The following is a 20064-nucleotide window of genomic DNA, read 5'->3' as shown; positions in this document are numbered from 1 at the left end:
TGTAAATGTACCACAGTTTCTGTATCCATTCCTCTATTGAGGGACATCTGGAAGAACCGGGTTTTTAAAGCAGCGACAGCTGACACTGCTTCTGAAAACAGAGCCACTTGTCATCCAGAATGCTGCTCTCCAGTTTAAAAAACCCTCTCTGCCCTTATCCAAGTACAAGAGCCATACTTGGATCAGGAGTCGGGACTCTGCAGCCTCCTGGAAGAACGATAGCAGCTGGTTAGCTCCTGACCGGTGTGGTGGTGATGAGGACAAGAGGGGAACGGGGTCAGAGGGACAGGAAGCTGCTGCTGGCTTTGCCTCATGCCCACGTGAATCCTGACATCTTTCTAGGTAAGTGTAGGGAACGCCGGGTAGCAGAGGCAGGCGAAGGGTTTCCTTGTTGCTGCTGCAGGGGACTTGGGTGGAAAGCCCCCTTACCAGGTTGCAGCAGCCCTTGCCAGCAAGGGTGAGGTCAGGGTCCCAGAAGTGGCAGCCCAAGCAAGGCAGCTAACCAGAAATCCCTGAGCTATCAATTCATTCTCTCTCTCTCTCTCTCTCTCTCTCTCTCTCTCTCTCTCTCTCTCTCTCACACACACACACACACACACACACACAGATTCCACTCTCCTCAGAGCAGAAAGATGTGGACAACTCAGCTAGCTTCATGGATGGCCGTGGAACCAGTGACCAGAGAGAGTTTCTGGAGGACACCCTCCCTTGAGGCTCAAGTTTCCTATCCCCACTTAGTTACCTCCGTGTGCATCTGAGCAGTTGAGCTGATGGCTCACAGGGCAGCGGAGAGGGCTCAAGGGACATCCCAGGGAATATACCAGACAAAGGAACCCCTGACACGAGGGGTGTGCCCATCAGCGGTGGCAGGTAGCAGCTGCTGCTGTATTATTTCCAGAATATTATATATATGTATATATATGTATATATATATATATATATATATATATATATATATATATATATATATATATATATATATATATATATATATATTTGTACCAGGGAGTCCTGTCAGTCAGGCACAGATGAGCTGCTAGTGTGGTAGCTAATGTCAGAAGACATTTTCTTCTAAAAGGTTCTGAAAAGGGATGGAAATCGTTCCAATAAAAGGCACCTCCGGCTTCATCCCACTGCACAGGCAATACTGGGTCCGGAGAGTGGAGGCTGCGGTCCCAGTCTCCTTCCTCGTCTATGGCACCTTGAACTCGGCCGGTTGGTAATTACAATGCCCAGAGGGTAGAGGCAAGACAGGGAGCAGTGCTGGCTCTGAATCTTTCCCCAGATCTCATGTCTCCTCAGGGATGGGGTTGCTTCCAGCTGGTTAGCACACAAGACAGAGAATCTGCCCACCAAGCTATGATCTATGGGAGGTGGACTCTTGTTTTTTTTTTTTTTTTTGCTGCACCCCACTTGCTATGCAGTAGGCACTCTCTCCCCCAACCCCCAACCTGGCTACCCTGCATCCAAGCAGGATCAACCCTGGCTGCTCACTTCCTGAGGTGAACAGCTTCTGGTCTAAGGATAGTACTCAGCAGATAGCTTTGGTTTTTTTTTTTTTTTTTTTTCCCCATAAATGAGCAAATGGTTTTTAAAATCTAGACCTTTCTATATCACAAGCATGAACCTCATATACACGGCCCCAAGGCAACCCACAGTTTTTGAGGATGACTCTGTGGGTGTAGGTTTCCCATAGGCCTGGGTGTGAGGCCAACTGCTGCCTCTTCCTGTCTAGCCACCACCCTGAGCTCCACAAACACTTTCCTCTTCCATTTCCCTTATGCTGATGAGCGACGGGATTCCAGTGCTTTTCCTAGGGAAGGCCGTGTGATCAACAGGATGTTGCTTTTTCTGTGAACAATAGAATTTAAATCAAAAGTGTGGCAGACTAGCAAGCTACACTCAGGTGAGGGTGCCCTTCACCTGAAAACCACCCCCCCACCCCCCAAAACAGCCTTTTTGTTGTTAACTGTGGCAGTTAAGGAGGGTACTTCTGACTCTTCCCCAAGGTGGGGCACAGCAAGTCTCTTTCCAGGAACTGGGACACAGATGGAGCAATATGGCCGAAAAGCTGATCAGAAAGTAGCCCAGAAACCATCTGAGGACATCATTCTGAAGAAATTGCTAACCGCATAGCATACCACAGAGGTCAGGACACACTGAAGACATGCGCCACAACACGACGTCAGAGGCTCAGCCAGGTCACTGCCATATAAGAGGCTGAGTCTTAGCCTCTTGGACCTATGCTTCCTGGCCCTGGCCTGTGACATGGGAATAATGGGCGGGATGAGTTGAGGTGGCGTGCTGGACTAGCGTACACGGAGTGGAGCCCTTTCTAGATCTTGCTTCATCCAGAATTTGCAGCATCCTCAGTTATAGGTACAATGGTGGGTTTCTGGATGTACCCTGATAAAGAGTCAGAGAGCCAGGGACCAAGAGAAAAAGGCCACTCTACATCAGTGTTTGGTACTCTGTGGGAAAGAAAGGCAGCTGTGACAACCACAGAGCTTGGGGGACAGACAGCCTCCAACCCCACTGTTCCCGCGGGCCTGCTGTAGCTGGGTACAAGATCTCTGGTCTCTGTGAAGATGCTGAAATTAGGATCATCCTGGAGGAGCAAATCTTCATTACCACTGCCCTTGGGCTTTGGAGCTTTGAGCACATCTGGCATGAAGGTGGACTTGAGACCCCCGCCCGGCTGGACTGCCTCCTCCCTTAAGAACAAAGAGAAAGCTCCGTTCCTCTTCCTCATCTCTCTGAAGAGCAAAGGCACACTGTCGATGGCTTTCTCCAGTGTGTGCATACGGCAGGCGGGATAAATAATGCATGAATGGACCCACGGACGGATGGGTGGAGGAGTGAGAGCCGGCACACTTCCGATGGCCTGAATCAATTCCTGAGGCCCCGTTTAGTAAAGGCAGAGCCTAAAGAGAGGCTGTGAGTCTCTGTTTTCCTCAAGAGGAAATTGTAGAAATGCCTCCCAGGGTTGGTGGTGGCATCTGGCCAGTTGGGTCACACACAGGCTTCCCTTCTCACTGCGAGGACATCGCTGCCTCAGGATACAGAAATTGGGATGATGACTTCATAGGCTAGCTCCAGTCAATGCCTGGTTCCATTGTGTCCCACGTTATAAGTGACCTAAATAACTCTAGGGACCGAAATCTAGGATTGGGCCATAGGAGACATTCGTCACATGCGTGGCTGGCACCAGGGCCAGGGTGGGGTAAGGGCTTTGTGTGGGGGAGCAGAGTCCTGGCATGAATCAAGCTCCTTCAGTAACTGCTGAGTAAAACTCTCATTCCCCCTTACGCGGGCTGGGTCTGATGGGACTTTTGGTACCGGACAACAGCAAACCAAGCTGCAGGGCCAAAGGTGTAGAAACCAGAGGCCCTGGATCTTTTGTTCCGACCTCTGCTGGGAGTAGGAACAAGGAACAAGGGAGGCAACAGGGCCACTGTCGTGAGTTAGAGAGAGCCACTTCCTGACACAGGGACAGACAGTCCTGGGGGCTGACGCAATCTTTCAGTTACTGTGGGTCTGTGGTTCAGAAAGCAGAGGACTCAGGAGCTTGCACAACCTGTCTGCTGGCCCGTGTCTTCCTGGTACCACCAAGCACAGAGGTGATTGGGTGAACGGCAAAGGTCGCTGCTGTGAGCCCAGACCTACCGAACCACTCCAAGTCACCTGCCTGGTCCCCCTTCTTCTGTCCTTTTTAGAAAAGTTCCTGATGTCTTGAGCCGTGGTTCCTACCTCTGTTAAGTAGGGAAATAGCAACTACCTCCTTAGGATTTGTTTGGGAATTAACTGAGTAAACAATGTATAAAAATTATAAAACTTCACATAGCACATAAACTCTCAATAACCATTTACCATGCAAGGTTCACCTTCCACCTCCACATTCTGATGATGGAGGAAATATAGTGAAACCTTAAGACACTTCTATTTTTTTTTTAAATTTTTTTTTTGTGTGTTTTTTAAATTTCCACAAGAAACAGAGCTCACTCTCCCACAGAGGAAAAACATCTCTAGCTCCTCAGAGGGTGAGACACTGCTGAAGGGAACCGAGACTCCAGAAGTAGCAAAGTAAAACTATCAGAGGAGATTTCAGGATATGAGCCTGCCGAGTCCAGAAATATCCTGGCAGGAACCTGCCTTTAACAAGTGCCCACAAGTCAGGAGACGTCAGATTTTCCTAGAAGAGTCCCAGAAACCCCACCATGCCTGGTGACAAAGAGGAGCCTTTTCCTGTCTAGACATCAAAATGCTTGTAATTAAAATGAAAGGAGAGAGGCAACCCATCCCTCCTACTGTCAATCTTAAAAACGCAACACAACAAATACAGCCGCCAGTCCTCCTCTCACCACCAGGGCGGCGCACTTCCCTTGAGAATGAAATGGCTTTTAATGCAGACTACAACCCACTAGGTGATGGTGGCGGTGGTGGCTGCTGAAAGGGAAGCTGCTGTGACCAAGAGGCTAATAATGGAACTGTTACCCCATGAAGCTGAGCATCCCAAGAAGGCAGGGCATGGCTCTCATCTAGGAAACTCTCAACATGGCTTTCCTGGAAAGCACAGGTATATAATAAACAAGGCCTTCTGGGCTATTCTTTCAGGATGTCAGTGGGAAACAAAAGGCTTGGGTACAGGGGAGGGAGGGAGTGGCTTAGTGATACATTGAAAGCTTAGCATCAGGAGGCCCTGGGTTTGGTCCCAAGCCCTCACAACAAAAGGAGAATGGGCATAGGGTAGGCATTGATGAGGTGCAGAGTGTGGTCAAGATGCCAATACTTGGTGCTGGAGTGATGCCTCCGCAGTTAAGAGCTCTGGTTGCCCTTCCAAAGGACCTGGGTTCAATTCCCAGGACTGACATGGCTGCTTCGAGCTGTCTGTTGCTCAGTTCTAGGGTATCTGAAACCTTCTTAAACTTTATTTTAAAACTTATTTATTTTGTTTTATGATTGTTTTGCCTGCATATATATACGTGCACCATGTGTGTACCTGGTGTCTGTGGAGGTCAGAGATGTGTCAGCTCCCCTGGCACTGGAGTTACAGATGGTTGTGAGCCACCATGTAGGTGCTGGGAGTCAAACCACTGAGCCATCTCTCTAGCCCCCTCAGGCCCTTTTTAACCCTCCATGAGCACAGCAGAGCATGGTGCACACACATACATACAGGCAAAACAAAAACAAAAACACAAAGACAAACAAACAAAAACCCTCATACACATACAAGAAAAAAATCTTAAAAATATGCAAACATTCACCACAGAGGGAGTTTACAGCTGAGCCCACCAGCAGCTCTCAGGTATCATGGATGGCAGAGGGGCACCTGACTCCAGTGTTCTGCTCACTGTGCAAACTGCTTCTGCCCTAACAGCAAGGACACCTTGCACTCTTAGAAGACTTTGCTCTTGTGTCGGCAGTGCAGGCCTAAGCCTGCATCTTCAGGAGAGTTTTTCAGATGATGAACAACTTGAGGATGGGGTTCAGTTTATTTTATAGCCCACTCTCTGTCAAATAGGTACAAGGTTCTAGGGCTCCCAGTCTTCATCCAGGGGTGCTGTGGACATCACTTCCATTCATTACCACCTCTCTAGAGCCCACAGTGTCCCTTATAGAATGGGGGAGGGGTCCTAGCACCTGTGTGGGGCGGCAGCTATTGAACACTGCACATTAATCAGGTCAAGCAGTTGAAATCTAAGAGAGTGGGGTGGGGGGTGGGGCAACAAATATTCAGAACCTCAGTTCCCGGACAAACAAGTCTAGGCTCTAACCTGCTAAGGCATTTTTGTACAGTTTAAGAGCTTCTGGCCCACTCAGCTGTCTGACCGGCAGCTCACACACAAAATCCCTCTCCTGAAATGGCTCCAAGCCTGCCAGCGGCAGAGATGGGAACAGGAAATGGAAAATCACCATGCCCCCTGCTTTCTGGGCTGTCATGTTTGAGCTGCTGCTAGTAATCTGCTCTACACAGCTCTCAGCAGAGAGACCAGCCCTTCCAGGCTTCGTGGCCACCACCCAAAGGAGCCACAGACACTGTAGCAGCTTTTGCATGGCACTGTGTGTGTGTGTGTGTGTGTGTGTGTGTGTGTGTGTAGGGATGGTGCACAAAATATAAGGCCCCCTTGTGACCCCATCCCTGAGTGCTGAACCTTTTGCAAATGTTCCCATGGCAGGACAAAGGAAATGGAGTTCTTCCTAGTGAGCTATAAGGAAACAGTAAGTGTGTCCCCACCCCCACCCCACCCCCACCCCTCAGTATTTCCAGGATCTGTTTCCTTGGAGACTGGGGTTTGACTCTGGCAAGAACTCTCACACCTTGCCAGAAACCTGGGGGGGGAGCGGGGGATCATCCCTTTGGTCTCAGTTCCCTGACGCTGTGACCCTTTAATACAGTTCCTCCTGTAGTGGTGACCTCCAGCCATAAAATTATTTTTGTTGATGCTTCGTAACTGTATTTTTGCTGCTGTTATGAACTGTAACACATATACCTGACATACAGACTGTCTGATATGCAACCCCTGTGAAAGGGGCCTTTGACCCCCCAAAGGAGTCTTGACCCGCAACGCAGGTTGAGAACTACTGCTTCAGTGAGTGCCTCGGAGGCATCTTAAGCATTCTTAGCTCTGGGGGGCGGGAAGAGGTAAGGTAGTGGGGTGGGGGTGGGGGGCTGTTGTATTCAGCCTTCCCACGCTTAGTTCATCCCAGCCTACCACAAGGGATTAAGACAGCTTTCAAGTTCCAGAAATCTTCAGCAAGATCTCCAAAGGGTGCCCCCCCTCCCACTCCGTTGCCAGAGCAGCAGCTCGGCAGAGGCAGCAGTTACTGAGTGATCAAAGCAGGGGTGGGGCGCACGGGTGAGGGGGACACCGGGGTTGTGTGAAGGTGATTTCCTGGGGGAAGGCCAGGCTTTTCCTATAATCTCCTGAGATCTTTAGGCAGGAGCCTGGCAGGCAATGCCTTTACTGGTTTCTGCCCTGAAGAGACAAGACGATTGATTTCCGCTTTAAAGAGCCCTAAAAGCAACTAATATCTTTCCATCCCTTCCCTGAACATCCAAGACAGGGCAAGGGATGTGTGTAAAATGGAAATGCACCCACAGAGGGAGGGTTGGCCACCAGGGCACCCTGATGAGAGCCAGGGGCAGGCAGACACACCACTCAGCTTTGACAATTTATGGCTTAGGTGGGGACTTTATTGATGGGAGCGGAACATGCTTACAACCCTAATACGTAGGAGGATGAAGCAGGGGGATGGAGAATTTGAAGCCAGCTTAGGCTATATAGCAAGTTCCAAGCTAGTCTGTTCAACAGAAAAAAAAAAATTCTTCAAAACAAACAAAAGGGGAGCACTTAGACCTAACTCCTAGTTCAGTTCAAACTCCTACCAACATATTTGAAAACGATCTTCATTTTTATTTATGGGATAAGTGCCTACATATTCCATATGATGTGTGCAGTGCCCAAGGAGGCAAGAATAAGGCATCAAATTCCTCGGACCTAGAGTTATAAAAACTGTGACCTGTCATGTCTATACGGGGAGCCAAACCTAGGTCCTCCGGAAGAGCAGCACATGCTCTTAAGAGCTGAGCTGCCACTGTAGCACTCTATGACAACATCTGGAACATGCGCACACACACACCCCCCCATCTCTATGTCTGTATCTCTGTCTCTGTCTCTCTGTCTCTGTGATAGTGGGGATTGAACCTGGGGCCTCACATATGATAGGCAAATACTCTACCATCAAGCTACATCTCCAGCCCCTTACTTGCCCCATGGCCAAAAGATTCTACTTGTGGGACAGGACTCCATCTTCCAGACAGACTCCCGTAAGCAGGGGAAGCTACAAGACAGTAGCTATCTGGCTGTAAACAGCAGGGGAAAAGGTGGACACCAACCTACAAATCTCATCAATAGAGAGCTCATTCAATAGATGCTGCAGATAAAATGGAGGATTCATAGCCAAGAAAGAGCACAGGAAACTCCCTCACAGACTGAAGGAGGCACTGAGGGTAAGAACCCGCTCAGGCACATTTATTAATTTATTATTTGCTTGTTTATTTATTTGCTTATTTATTGTTGTGTGTGGCACAGGTGCTACAAGGACAGCACACGTGGAGGTCAGAAGACAACTGGAAAAATCAGTACTTCCCTTCTCCCGTTACACGGGTTGGCTCCTCAGAACCTATGTGAAGGGCGTTTTACAAACTGCTTCTACCCACTGAGGCATCTCACAGTCCCCCAGTGAGGCGAATTTATCCTGATGAGTTTTTATTCCTCATGAAGGTCATATTCTATAGTCACCTTGAACCACTGTCCTTGGGAGGAAGAGATGGGGAACAACCACACCTATTTCATCTGCCAGTCAACGCACAGCTTACATAACTTTGTATGGTTTATTTCCATTTAACAGGAGGCGCTGATGATTTGTTAACACTGAACTCAGGGCATCAAAGCACAAGGAATGACTGGGAGGTAGTACCCCCTACCTTCTCTAAGAGACAACACAGCTTTCCTGAGCCCAGGAAACAGACTGGTAGCCTTGGAAGGCTTAGGGGTAGGGGTAGGGGTGGGGGTGGGGCATGCAGGGGGCGGGCACCTGAAACAACAGAGCCCTCAATAAAATCCACAAACATTGAGGAAACACAGCCCTTACCCATACACAGATGAATACTTGTTTACCACAGGAGAGATGAAAGAAAGGCAGAGTCCGGCCCCCTTCCATCTCAGCTGGGAATACACATAAAGGGCAATTAACAGTTCCAATGCTCTGCCAAAGTGCCCGCTAAAAGCATCAGCATTGATTTTTTGCTTCATTTTTGTTTCTTAAATGAAGGGCTGGGAGTGGAGCTCAACAGCAGAGTGTTTGCCTAGCACACACAAGGCCTTGTGTGCAATGCCCCAGCACCAGACAAGCTCGTGAGTCTTCAGTGCAGAATCACTGGCTGGTGAGGATCAGCGGCTGACCGTGTGCCTGTACAGACATGGAACATCTCCACAAAACACACACGAGATCAGTTTGAAGGAAGATATGGAAGCCTTCCAGAAGTTTCCTCTGTCCAGTAGGGTGGAAGTTGATTGATTGTACTTTATTCTTTGGCTCTCACTTCTAAGTGATAAACCGTTTCTAATTTTAAAGACCTATTCTGAGTCGATCGGCCTCTGTGCAGGTGAGCTACAGGCTGACTCTGGGCTAAAAAACCCTCTCTAAGAAAGGACCCTAACCAGACAGGGAGATCACAGGGTCCTCTCCCACGATTCTTTCTCCTGGGGACTCTTGGGGATGGGATAGCCCCCCCCCCCCCGACATGACAGCCATCAAAGACCTCAGTCTCATCTGTTAAGACCTAAGACGAGGGGCTGATGAAATGGTACTTGCTGCCAAGCCTGATGACCCGAGTTTGCTCCCCGGGGCTCAGGGTGGAAGGAGAGTGCTCCCCAGGGCTCAGGGTGGAAGGAGAGTGCTCCCCGGGGCTCAGGGTGGAAGGAGAGTGCTCCTTCTACGAGCTGTCCACAGCACAGCATGGAATTTGGATGTGTGCGAATGCACGCGTGTACACGCGCACACATGCACACTGTCTGAACTTGACCCTAAGAGGCAGAAGGACCATTATCCCACTACCCCCACCTCCCATGGCTCTCCAGACCTGAGGTGGTCAGACAGGGGCCGGATGGGCTTCTAGCTCACAGGAAACCACTCGGCAGTGAGCACTGTTTTCCCAGGGAGGGTGTGGGATCCTGGAAGTGGCCATGAAAGGCAACAGAAATCTGTGTAGACAAAGCCCGTGGGGTTGAAAGATGTGGAAGAATGGAGAAGGCCCGTGAGAGGGAGCCTGGTTTTGTGTCTACTGAGGTTTACGAGGATATGACAATCTATAGCTTGTCTTCCGGCCAGGAAATGAGGTTTTCTCTTCCCTTCAGTTATGAAGATCACACCAAGTCAGGAAGAATAAAAACCAGTTTGTAGACATGAACTCTTAATACAGGGGACATTAACATTTTGTGGTTGGTATATATATATATATATAAAAAAATATATATATATATATTTTTTTTTTAAGTGTTATTGTATATGCATTCTCATGTTTGTTCATGATGTCTGTGCAAACCATGGGGTGCATGGAAGGCTCAGAGGACAATTTGGTGGAGTGGTTTATCTACATTAAAGTCTGAGGTTCATGAACTCAGGTCACTGACTTCAAGTCGCAAGCACCTTCACCCATGGGGCTGTCTCAGCAGTCGTTAGTTTTCTTTTTTAATCATTTTTTTTTGTTTTGTTTTTGTTTCTGTTTTTGAGACAGGGTTTCTCTGTATAGCTCTGGATGTCCTGGAACTCACTTTGTAGACCAGGCTGGCCTCGAACTCAGAAATCCACCTGCCTCTGCCTCCCGAGTACTGGGATTAAAGGTGTGCGCCACCACCGCCCGGCTAATCATTTTTTTTTTTTGAATAATAAAAACATCTTTCTTTCTTTCTTTCTGTCTGCCTTTCTTTTTTTTTTTTTTTTTTGACATTCAAATGCTTTAATTCAGATTTGTCAGGTATATCACAAATAATCATAGATTACAATTAGATCCTGTAACCCAGTCTAGATTTGAACTTACGACTATAATCTTATAGAGAACTGGGGAACCAAAAAAAAAAAATATGTGGTTTATATAATACGATCTGGGGGAAACCTGAACTTCAAAAAACAAGAACCATGTTGAAGGTTCTTAAATCTAGACATTACCTGTCAAAAAATTTATTTACCAAATAGTAAAGTAGGCAGAAAAGCTTGCCCAGCTTCTAATGGCTGAGGCCCTAATACAGACAAAATTTCACCATGTTGTATATAGTTAAAAGGCTTCAAAGCCTTATATTAGGTAACTATTCAGTAGGTGCCCATGCAGGTCCTCTTCTTTCCTCCATAAACAAGGTATCTGGAATCACTGATCGGTTTGAGAACAAGCATACCCAGAGAGCAACGCCTCTGTCTGCCTTTCTTTCGTTTTCTTCCTTTCTTCCTTTCTTCCTTTCTTCCTTTCTTCCTTTCTTCCTTCCTTCCTTCCTTCCTTCCTTCCTTCCTTCCTTCCTTCCTTCCTTCCTTCCTTCCTTTCTTTCTTTCTTTCTTTCTTTCTTTCTTTCTTTCTTTCTTTCTTTCTTTCTTTCTTTTTAAAATGCCATTAGGCCTTAACATCCAAGGCCACAGGATCTGACACAAAGGACACTCTGGCCTCTCTGGCTTTCTGACCTGAGCCACTCTCTCTGTTCAGGGCTAAGGACTCAGCAGTCTAAGTTACTTTTGAGCGTCAGCCCCAGGTGTCTTCAGGGTCTCCAGAGGACTCAACACAGCCTTAACTCATGATCTGGAAAGGGCTCCCACTGAGACGTGTGACTGAGTATTCACAGCAGCCGCAGAAAAGTGGAAACCACCAAGGATCTGTGGGCAGAGGACTGGATAACTCGACCGCATCATTCACAGTGGACATGAACTGAGTCAGCAGAAGATCTGATATGAGCTATAGCACAACACATAGAAAACACTGCTCCTGCACTGTGTGGTCCTCCCACAGTGCACAGGACACAGAGCCAGGAGCCAGGTTAGCAGTGGTCAAGGCTGCAGAGTTAAGGAACCGGAAGTGCCTGGCTATCAGAACAAGAGCTCCATCACTGAGCTACACTTTCAGCACCCCCTTTTACCTTTTTTTTGAGACAGTGTTTCACTAAATTACTCACTTGTAGCCCAGCCTGGCCTTGGACTCACTTGTAGCCCAGGCTGGCCTTGAACTCACTTGTAGTCCAGGCTGGCCTTAGACTCACTTGTAGTCCAGGCTGGCCTTGAACTCACTTGTAGCCCAGGCTGGCCTTGGACTCACTTGTAGTCCAGGCTGGCCTTGGACTCACTTGTAGTCCAGGCTGGCCTTGAATTCACTTGTAGCCCAGGCTGGCCTTGAACTCACTTGTAGCCCATGCTAACCTTGAATCTGCCTAAGCGGCTGGAATACTTAGGATTAGAGGCTGAGCTGCCGTCATCACAAGGGATAAAAAAAAAGTGTTCTAGACCTAGACAGTGACAGCAGCACAGTAGATGGAACAGATGCATCAAATCCCATTGAACACTTTAAAGTGGCTAAGCTGGTGACATGTTACAATGTCAACCTTATCTTAGGTATGACACAAATATAAAACAAAACACAAAACCCCCACAAAGCTGTGTGACTTCAGGGTAAGTTACACAGCCTCTCTGAGCCTACAAACCATAGGCATATGAAACACGCCCTCCCATGCTGGTTGGGTGGACTCTGAGGTGGGCCTGTGGAAGGAGACCAGGACAGAATAAAACAGAGGCGCTTGTAATCATTAGCAGGATGCGCTGAGGCAGCTCACTGGAGGTTTGGAAGTTTCTGTGTTGTCAAGTAATCCTTTTAATTAAGAGGGAACACCAAAGAGACAGTCGGGGGATGGAGGACAGACAAGATGAAAGATAAGGAGGAGGATGACTCTACAGTTTCGTTTTTATGATTGGCACAGGGTCTCAATGTGCAGCCCTGGCTGGCTTAGAACTCACTATGGAGATCAAACTGGCCTTGAACTCACAGAGACCTGCTTGCCTCTGCCTCCACAATCCCAGGGCTGAGATTAAAGATGTGTGATACCGCCATGTTTACTGAGGTGTTTTTTGGGGGGGCGCGGGGGAGGATTGCACAGGCTAGACAAGTTCTCCACTGCCAAACTCTAACCCTAGCCCTGTCTGATGCTTATGAGTCTATACTGTGTTGAGGTAGAAGATATAATTATCTCAGTCGTAGAGACTAAGGGGCTGCTTTGCCATATGTTGGCTGTGTGATGACCTAAGATGCTTGCTATTCTGCCTCATCCTGCAGGCCTAGACCCTGGCTCATTTTATGAGAACAGAGGGACCTTAGGTGGGAGATTCCGTGTGGACAAATAGCTTTATATGAACTCAGAATTGGAGTTGGGAAGACGACTCAGCCAGTAAAGAGTACCAAGGCTGGATCCCCTGCATCCTTGCACAAAGCTGCATGTAGCTGCATATACTTGTAATCCAAGAGGTGGTGAGGTTGGGGCAGGGGGGCAGGGTACCACTGGGGCTTGAGCCAGTCCACCCCAATTGGCAAGCTCCTGGTTTGGTGAGAGACCCCCATCTCAAAAACATAAACTAGAAAGTGACTGAAGAAGACACCTGAAGTGGATCGCTGACCTCCAGAGGCAGGTGTATACACGTGCACTTACACACACACACAAACACATAAAACCCCGAGAACTTGGGGCTGGAAAGATGGCACAGCGGGTAAGATCGCATTTGCTTTCGCAAAGGACTCCAGTTTGATTACCATTATCCATATTAGGCAGCTCCCAATCACCTGTAACTCCAGCTCCCAGGTGATCGGACACACAGACAGACACACTGACACACAGACAGACACTTACATGCTCGCTCTCTCTCTTTCTCAAAATAAATCTTAAAAAAAAAAAAAAAAAAAAGCAAAACTCTTCAAACTCACAGGTGGGGACATGGATGCCAGGTTTCTTATCTCAGAGTAATTTGGGACTGAATCTGCAGAACTTCAAGCTTCTCCAGGCAAGGTGTCCTCCCCCCCCACCCCTCCCCCACTCCTGTGGCTGACAGTGAGCCTGGGAGATCGGGGAGGAAGCATAAACAGGATTCCAGGCTGTCACTGGATTTCAGGCTGTCACAGGGACTTTTCTCTCCTGGAGCGTGAGGCAGGTGTTCTGGGACTCCATTCTTGTCTCACCAGGCTGGTTGAGCCCATCAACATGTGGGTGGGGGCGTCTGCCTCTCCATCTGGAAGGCCCTCTTCCTCTACCATGGCGACAGCAGTACAATGGAGTCTCCACTGTGAGCCCTGCATCCTGGCTCCCCAGACAGACGCTCTGGGAGAACTCCATGGCCCTAAGGAAATATAAGTCCCCTGCCCCCAGCAGGCCTCGATGCGGCCCACAGATCACAGAAGCAGCAGGTCAAAGGCCATACTGTGCCTGAAACATGATGCCTGCTCTGCCCTTCTCTGATGGAGACATCTCACAGGTCCCTGCCTCTCTCCCTGAGATGATAAGATGCTACAAAAGGCTGGGCTCTGAGCAAAATTAGCTCCCACTGATAACTTGCAAATTCTAGCTGGCCTGGGTTAGACAGAGTACAATAGGGTGGAGGTCCTAGGGGAAAATAAGACGGAGTTTGGGAAACTAGAAAGCCACTCTCTTGCCAGGCACTGTGGCAGATGCCTGTAATCTCAACACTGTGAGGGGATCCCAGAGTATGAGGGCAGTCTGATCTAAACAGTGACTTCCAGACTCACTGGGGCTACACAGCAAGATCCTATCTCAAAAATCAACTAACCAAACAACAAATTATCTATCCAACCAACCAACCAACCAACCAATGAACCAAATAAATAAACTCTAAAATAGCTGTGTGGTACACACACACACACACACACACACACACTTGTGTGACATGAATCCAGATGGTCAAGGTGTGGGTAGGCCAGAGTTGGAGTTCCCTGACTTCCAGGTCTCCGGGTGCGGCTGGAGAACCGCACAGAGAAGTCGGCACTAAGTGTTGGGGGTCCACGGGCCCTTGACAAGGCCAGGCCAGAGCGCTCCCAAACTCCTGGACATTCAGGTGCCACTGAGTCTCGAGGAGTTGAGAGCAGAGTCAGGGCCCTCAGACTGAGGAGGCGACTATCCCGGGGCTGAGGGGGATGGGAATCCCGGTTTAGCTCAATAGCGATTGTCCTTAGCTTGGTGTCAATTGTCTGGAAGTGCAGAGAGGCTTTCTACGGGAGACTTGCTGTGGCTCTGTAGGCGAAGGCCTTCTCCATGCCCCCTATGGTGGTTTCGATGGAAGAGACAGTCCAAGTTTATCTATACCATTTATTGATTGTTCATTGTGCAAAATGGATGCGTACACTTCTCGGTGGGTACACTTCTCAGAGTGGACCAGAGATTAAATACCTTTTGCAGGGAGGAATGTTCAGGAAGGGAAGCTTATTGGTTAAAATCCTCGTGGCCTTTAGGTACTGCATTAGCATGGAGAACTCTGTTTTGGGCTACACGTGGGGTGTGTAGACATGTGTTCCAGGCCAGGAGTCTGGCAGGGGGCAGTGAGCTGCCTGCCATCTATCTCAAGTGGATGCCTGGGTCCCGGGGACTCAGACCTGCCCTGCCTCACCAAGTTTCCTGGCATGGTCCACTGTGCCACAGACAGGTGGCCAGAGATCGGCTGCTCTCATAGAGGCTTCTTTGGAAAGTAAGTGTTGACCCCATAAGGAGTGTGCTCACACCTGGATACTACATCATGGATTCAGCTTAGGTCCACATAAAGCTGTTTCATCTCTAGACACTTAAAAACAGGCCTATTCAGAGAGCCCTCACGGAAGGAAGCAGGAAACACAAGGTCAAGGGTACAAGCCAGGCATCAGGAAGCTACAGTCTCAAATACTGTCTGTTAGATACTAGTTGGGCTACACAAAGCAACTTCCTAAGCTTCTCTGAGCCTTGATAACATGGGGTACCAAGACTGTCTTTCAGAGTCACCGTGTAGATTCACTAAGATGGAGCTGTGAATATCCTTAGTAGTTTCTCTGGTATAGTACAGGTACAAGAAATAACGGCAGTTATTGAGACAACTCACACCCAGCCAACGATGAACACAGAGGCTACGGAAAGCTCCCGGAGATAAGTAACGGCTCAGCAGCAGCTCAGCTGACTGACCGGAGAAGAAGTTTCTACTTACTTGCCAGCAGGAGGCAGGAGACAGCCACAGTATACAGCTGCTTGGAGGTGGTGATGTTGTACTGGTCCATGAAGTGGTCCAAAAGGTAGATGGCCAGGTGCCGGGCCGAGGGGCAGAGATGGCAGTGTCTGCTCAGCAGGGTCAGAATGTCTACAAAGAACCGACGGCTCTTCAGGAGCGGGGAGTGGGCACGGAAGGTGGGCAGCTTCAGTTCCTGGAGGACGGTGAACAGAGAAGGGTCAAGGACACGGAGACCCGGGGCCTGCCTGCCTGCCTGCCTGCCTGTGGACTGGCAGGGTGGGCGATGATTCCCTCTACACCCTGGCTTCTTTGTTTGAAATCTTTGATGGTGATGCTTCTGTTCTCACAATTCTGGACCAGTTCCCACCCACCCTCCCTAAGCACAGGCCCTAACATCACATGGATGGAGGAAGCCAGGCATTTCCCCCAGAAAGGCACCGTGGAGCTACGCAAGGTAAAGAGAGAATGGTGGCCCAGAGGCAGAGACCCACACCCAAACTCTGCTTTTATTGCACAGCCGAGCCACTTTTGTTCTTTTGTTTCTTCTTTGGTAGCTGAGGTTTAATGAGAACATCTGCCAAACGTCTAGCACACGGGAACTTCTCGGGTTCTCTGCAAATCCCCTCTGTGGCTAGGATTGTGAGTGAGCATTTCCCCCACTTTGGGGAAAACAAAACCAAACCAAACTAAATGAAGGATGGTAGAAAGTTTGAGGTCAACGTGTTCTGCACCGTGAGTTCTAGACAGCCAAGGCCACATAGCAAGGACGTGCCTCAGTAAACAACCAGAAAGACTGATCCACAGAACCGGAAGTCCCATCCTCCGTGATCACTACTGGTTGACAGTCTGATTCTGTCTACAGCATCACGCACGGCTCCCCACTCCAGGGTCTGAGCACCACGGTTCCCCTCCCTCTGAGAAGGTAACTTCTACTTTGTCATTTCCACACTGCCATGTCTTCTGAACGTATCCGCTGAACACAAGAAAAACAAGAGAAAGAAATATCGAACTAAGTGTGCTTATTTATTTGGAGGCAGAGTATTACTCTATGGCTCAGGCTAGCTAGTACCTACTTTGTGACCGTAGCTGGTCTTGAAGTCATATAAAGCCTGCTATCACCCCTTTCTAGCTTCTGGAATTTCAGATGTAAGCCATCCAATTATTTTTTTCTTTCTTGAGAATCATTTTTATTTTATGTGTATGAGTATTGGCTTACATATATGTATGTATGAATGCACACATGCACGTCTGTCTATCTCCATGTATATAGTGTGTGCGCCCGCGTGCGCATAAACGCCTTCATACCTTCCTGATGCTCTAGGAGGCCCTGGGTCCTGTGGCAAGAGCAGAAAATGCTCTTAACTACCAGTCTATCTTTCTACTCATCCTCTCTTTCAACTTTCTCTTCCTCCCACTCCTTAAAAGAAAGTAGTATATATGTAGCCCAGGCTATGTAGTCCTGGCTATCCTAGAACTCACTCTGTAGACCAGGCTGGCCTCGAAGGAAGAGATCTGCCTTCCTTTGCCTCTGAGGGCTGGGATTCAAGGTGTGCATCAGCACTGCCCAGCAACATTTGCCTTTTATGGAAAGAGTGCTAGATCCAGTTTGTTTAGGAAATATCTCAGCGCTCTCAGCTTTAGTGCTGTTTTCTTTGTAGAAACGCCTGAGTCAGGAGAGCAAAGTGGAGGAAGACGTGAACAGTCAGGCTGGAACCAGGAGAAGACGGGGCACAGGTCAGGATGCACGCTAGCCTGTACGCCCCTACAGGCTGCAGACACAGAGCTAAGGAATGCTGGAGGCTGGATGCTGGCACATGGTGCTGGGCTGTCAATCATGTGTCTTACTGGCTCTGGACCATCACCGCCATCTGATTACTGAAACCGCCTCTGAGACGGCAGTGCTCACACCCAAACACCCTTGGTCCTCTGGCTTGGACCTGCGGCATGCTGGACTAGTTGAATTCTCACACTTGGCTGAATGTAGCACATCTGTCTATCTGTCTGTCTGTCTGTCTGTCTGATACACACACACACACCTTAGTGACATTCTGTCAAATAGAGAAACAGAAAAGAACAAAACTAAAAGAAAACTGGAGGGAAGTTGGCAGGCAAGAAATGACAAGCATCTACTAATGGCATCAAGCGAATTGGCGCCACCATTCTGTGCTCGCCCACCCTTCAACTGGTGTTGTGGACTGAACACAGCCCCATACATATGCTAGGCCAGGGCCCTGCTACGCTGCCCAGTATAGTGTCCCTCTAATCCTCTACTCAACCAGCTGCAGACCAGGGCTAGAAAGCAGTGTTTGTTCATTCATTCACTAGAGACATGAACTCATTCACTTCACTGCATATCATGAAGTACACACTTCACTTCTCACACATTTCACTCAGTACTCATGCATGAGGCGTTATTTTAGGCCCTGGGTACATGGCTTCAGTAAGGCAGACTCAGACATAAATGTAAAATGCGAAACTGTGAAATTCTTAAAGGAAAACAGAAATAAGTACACTTTAGACAAAGCAATGGTTTCTTTCCTTTTCCTTTTTTTGTTTTTTTGTTTTTTTTTTTTTCAAGGCAGGGTTTCTCTGTGTAGCCCTTGTTATCCTGGAACTCACTCTATAGATCAGGCTGGTCTTGAACTCACAGCTCCTCCTGCCTCTACCTCCCAAGTGCTGGGATTAAAGGCGGGAGCCACCATTGATGAGCTTAAAGCAATGGTTTCTCTCTTTCTTTTTTTATTTTTAAATTATTTTTAAAAGTTTATATGCATTTGTGTTTCGTCTGCATGTATGTCTGTGTGTAGGTGTCAGATTTTTGGTGTTATAGACAGTTGTAAGCGGCTGCATGGGTGCTGGGATTTGAACCTGGGTCCTCTGGAAGAACAGTCAGTGACACCTCTCCAGCTTCCAAAGCAATGGTTTTTAAAATATGATTCTAAAAGCAGAAGCACAGAAAAGAAATATAAGCTAGACTTTGAGATTAGACTTTGATGCTGGGGAGAGGACTCAGCGATTAAGGACTTGCTGTTCTCCTGAGGGCCTGAGTGCGATTCCATGCCAACCAACAGTCCACAGACACCTCTGTAAAGCCAGCTCCAGCTCCAGGGGATCTGACACCTTCCTCTGGCCTTGGAAGGTACCTGTACACGTGCATATATACATGCATGCATATAAAATCAAAATAAATCTTTTTTTTTTTTAAATATTTATTTATTATATGTAAGTACACTGTTGCTGTCTTCAGACACTCCAGAAGAGGGCGGCAGATTTCATTACAGATGGTTGTGAGCCACCATGTGTTTGCTGGGATTTGAACTCAGGACCTTTGGAAGAGCAGTCAGTGCTCTTAACCACTGAGCCATCTCTCCAGCCCAAAATCAAAATAAATCTTAAGAAATAAAACAAATAAAAAACATGGGCAAAGGATAGGAAAAAGTGTTTCTCTAAAGAAGATTAAAAAAGGACTAGTAAGCAAATGAAAAGATATGAATATTGTTAGTCCCTAGGGAAATACAAATCAAATCACAAATGACATTTCACATTCCCTGGGATGGATATTTTCTTTAAAAATTAAAAAAAAAAAAACACAACAAAAAACCCTAAAAACAAACAAACAAAAAACCCAAAAAACAAAAACAAAAGCAAAGCAAAAACCAAAAACATAACAAAAAAACCCAAACAAACAAAAACCCCACAAGTTTAAAACAAGCAAGTGTTGGCAAATCGGAACCCTTGAATACAGGTAGTAGGAGAGCCAGAGGGGGCACTTTCTTGGGAAGCAGCCCGGCAAATCCTATTACACTCTGTCACCACATGAGCCAGCAATTCAGGCCCGGCAGAGTCCTATGAGAGAAGACAAAATGGCTGTGCTGCAAAGTTGCAGATTCCCTACAGCCCATCTTCCCTAAACGGAGGGGGGCTGGCTTGGCAGAAACTTTGGTTCTGATCTCTTGACCATTTCTCCTCTTCTGACTTGTCCTCAGAGGTCAAAAGGTCAGGATCAGCTAGCCGGCTCCGCAGCCCTAGAGCTCTGCTCACGGAAGACGCACAGAGCCCGGATAAATTCCTTCCTAGCTCTTAGGCTCACTCATGAAGAAACTGAGTTTGAAAAAGTCCTTTAATCCCAAGGCTTTACGGAATTAGGCAGAGGACTTTCAAAACAATGGGTTTCATTCTGACATTTTCGTATGTCCATTTTCGTAGCACTGTACATTGTTCTCTCTCTCTCTCTCTCTCTCTCTCTCTCTCTCTCTCTCTCTCTCTCTCTCTCTCTCTCTC

The 20064-nt window shown here is 48.0% G+C and overlaps 1 protein-coding gene across 1 annotated transcript in view; it reads right to left on the bottom strand.

Annotated features, from left to right (window-relative positions):
• Ccnjl (cyclin J like) overlaps window positions 1-20064 on the bottom strand; it is a 58805-nt gene that overhangs the window by 13882 nt on the left and 24859 nt on the right. Inside the window, exon 3 of the mRNA XM_021212906.1 lies at window positions 15763-15976. Within this exon, the coding sequence (XP_021068565.1) occupies window positions 15763-15976 (214 nt within the window). The remainder of the gene's footprint in view (window positions 1-15762; window positions 15977-20064) is intronic.

This window comes from Mus pahari, chromosome 14 (assembly GCF_900095145.1).
Source record: "Mus pahari chromosome 14, PAHARI_EIJ_v1.1, whole genome shotgun sequence".
Taxonomy (NCBI): domain Eukaryota; kingdom Metazoa; phylum Chordata; class Mammalia; order Rodentia; family Muridae; genus Mus; species Mus pahari.
The sequence above is the reverse complement of the archived record's forward strand: the minus strand, read 5'-3'. Positions and strand labels throughout refer to the sequence as shown.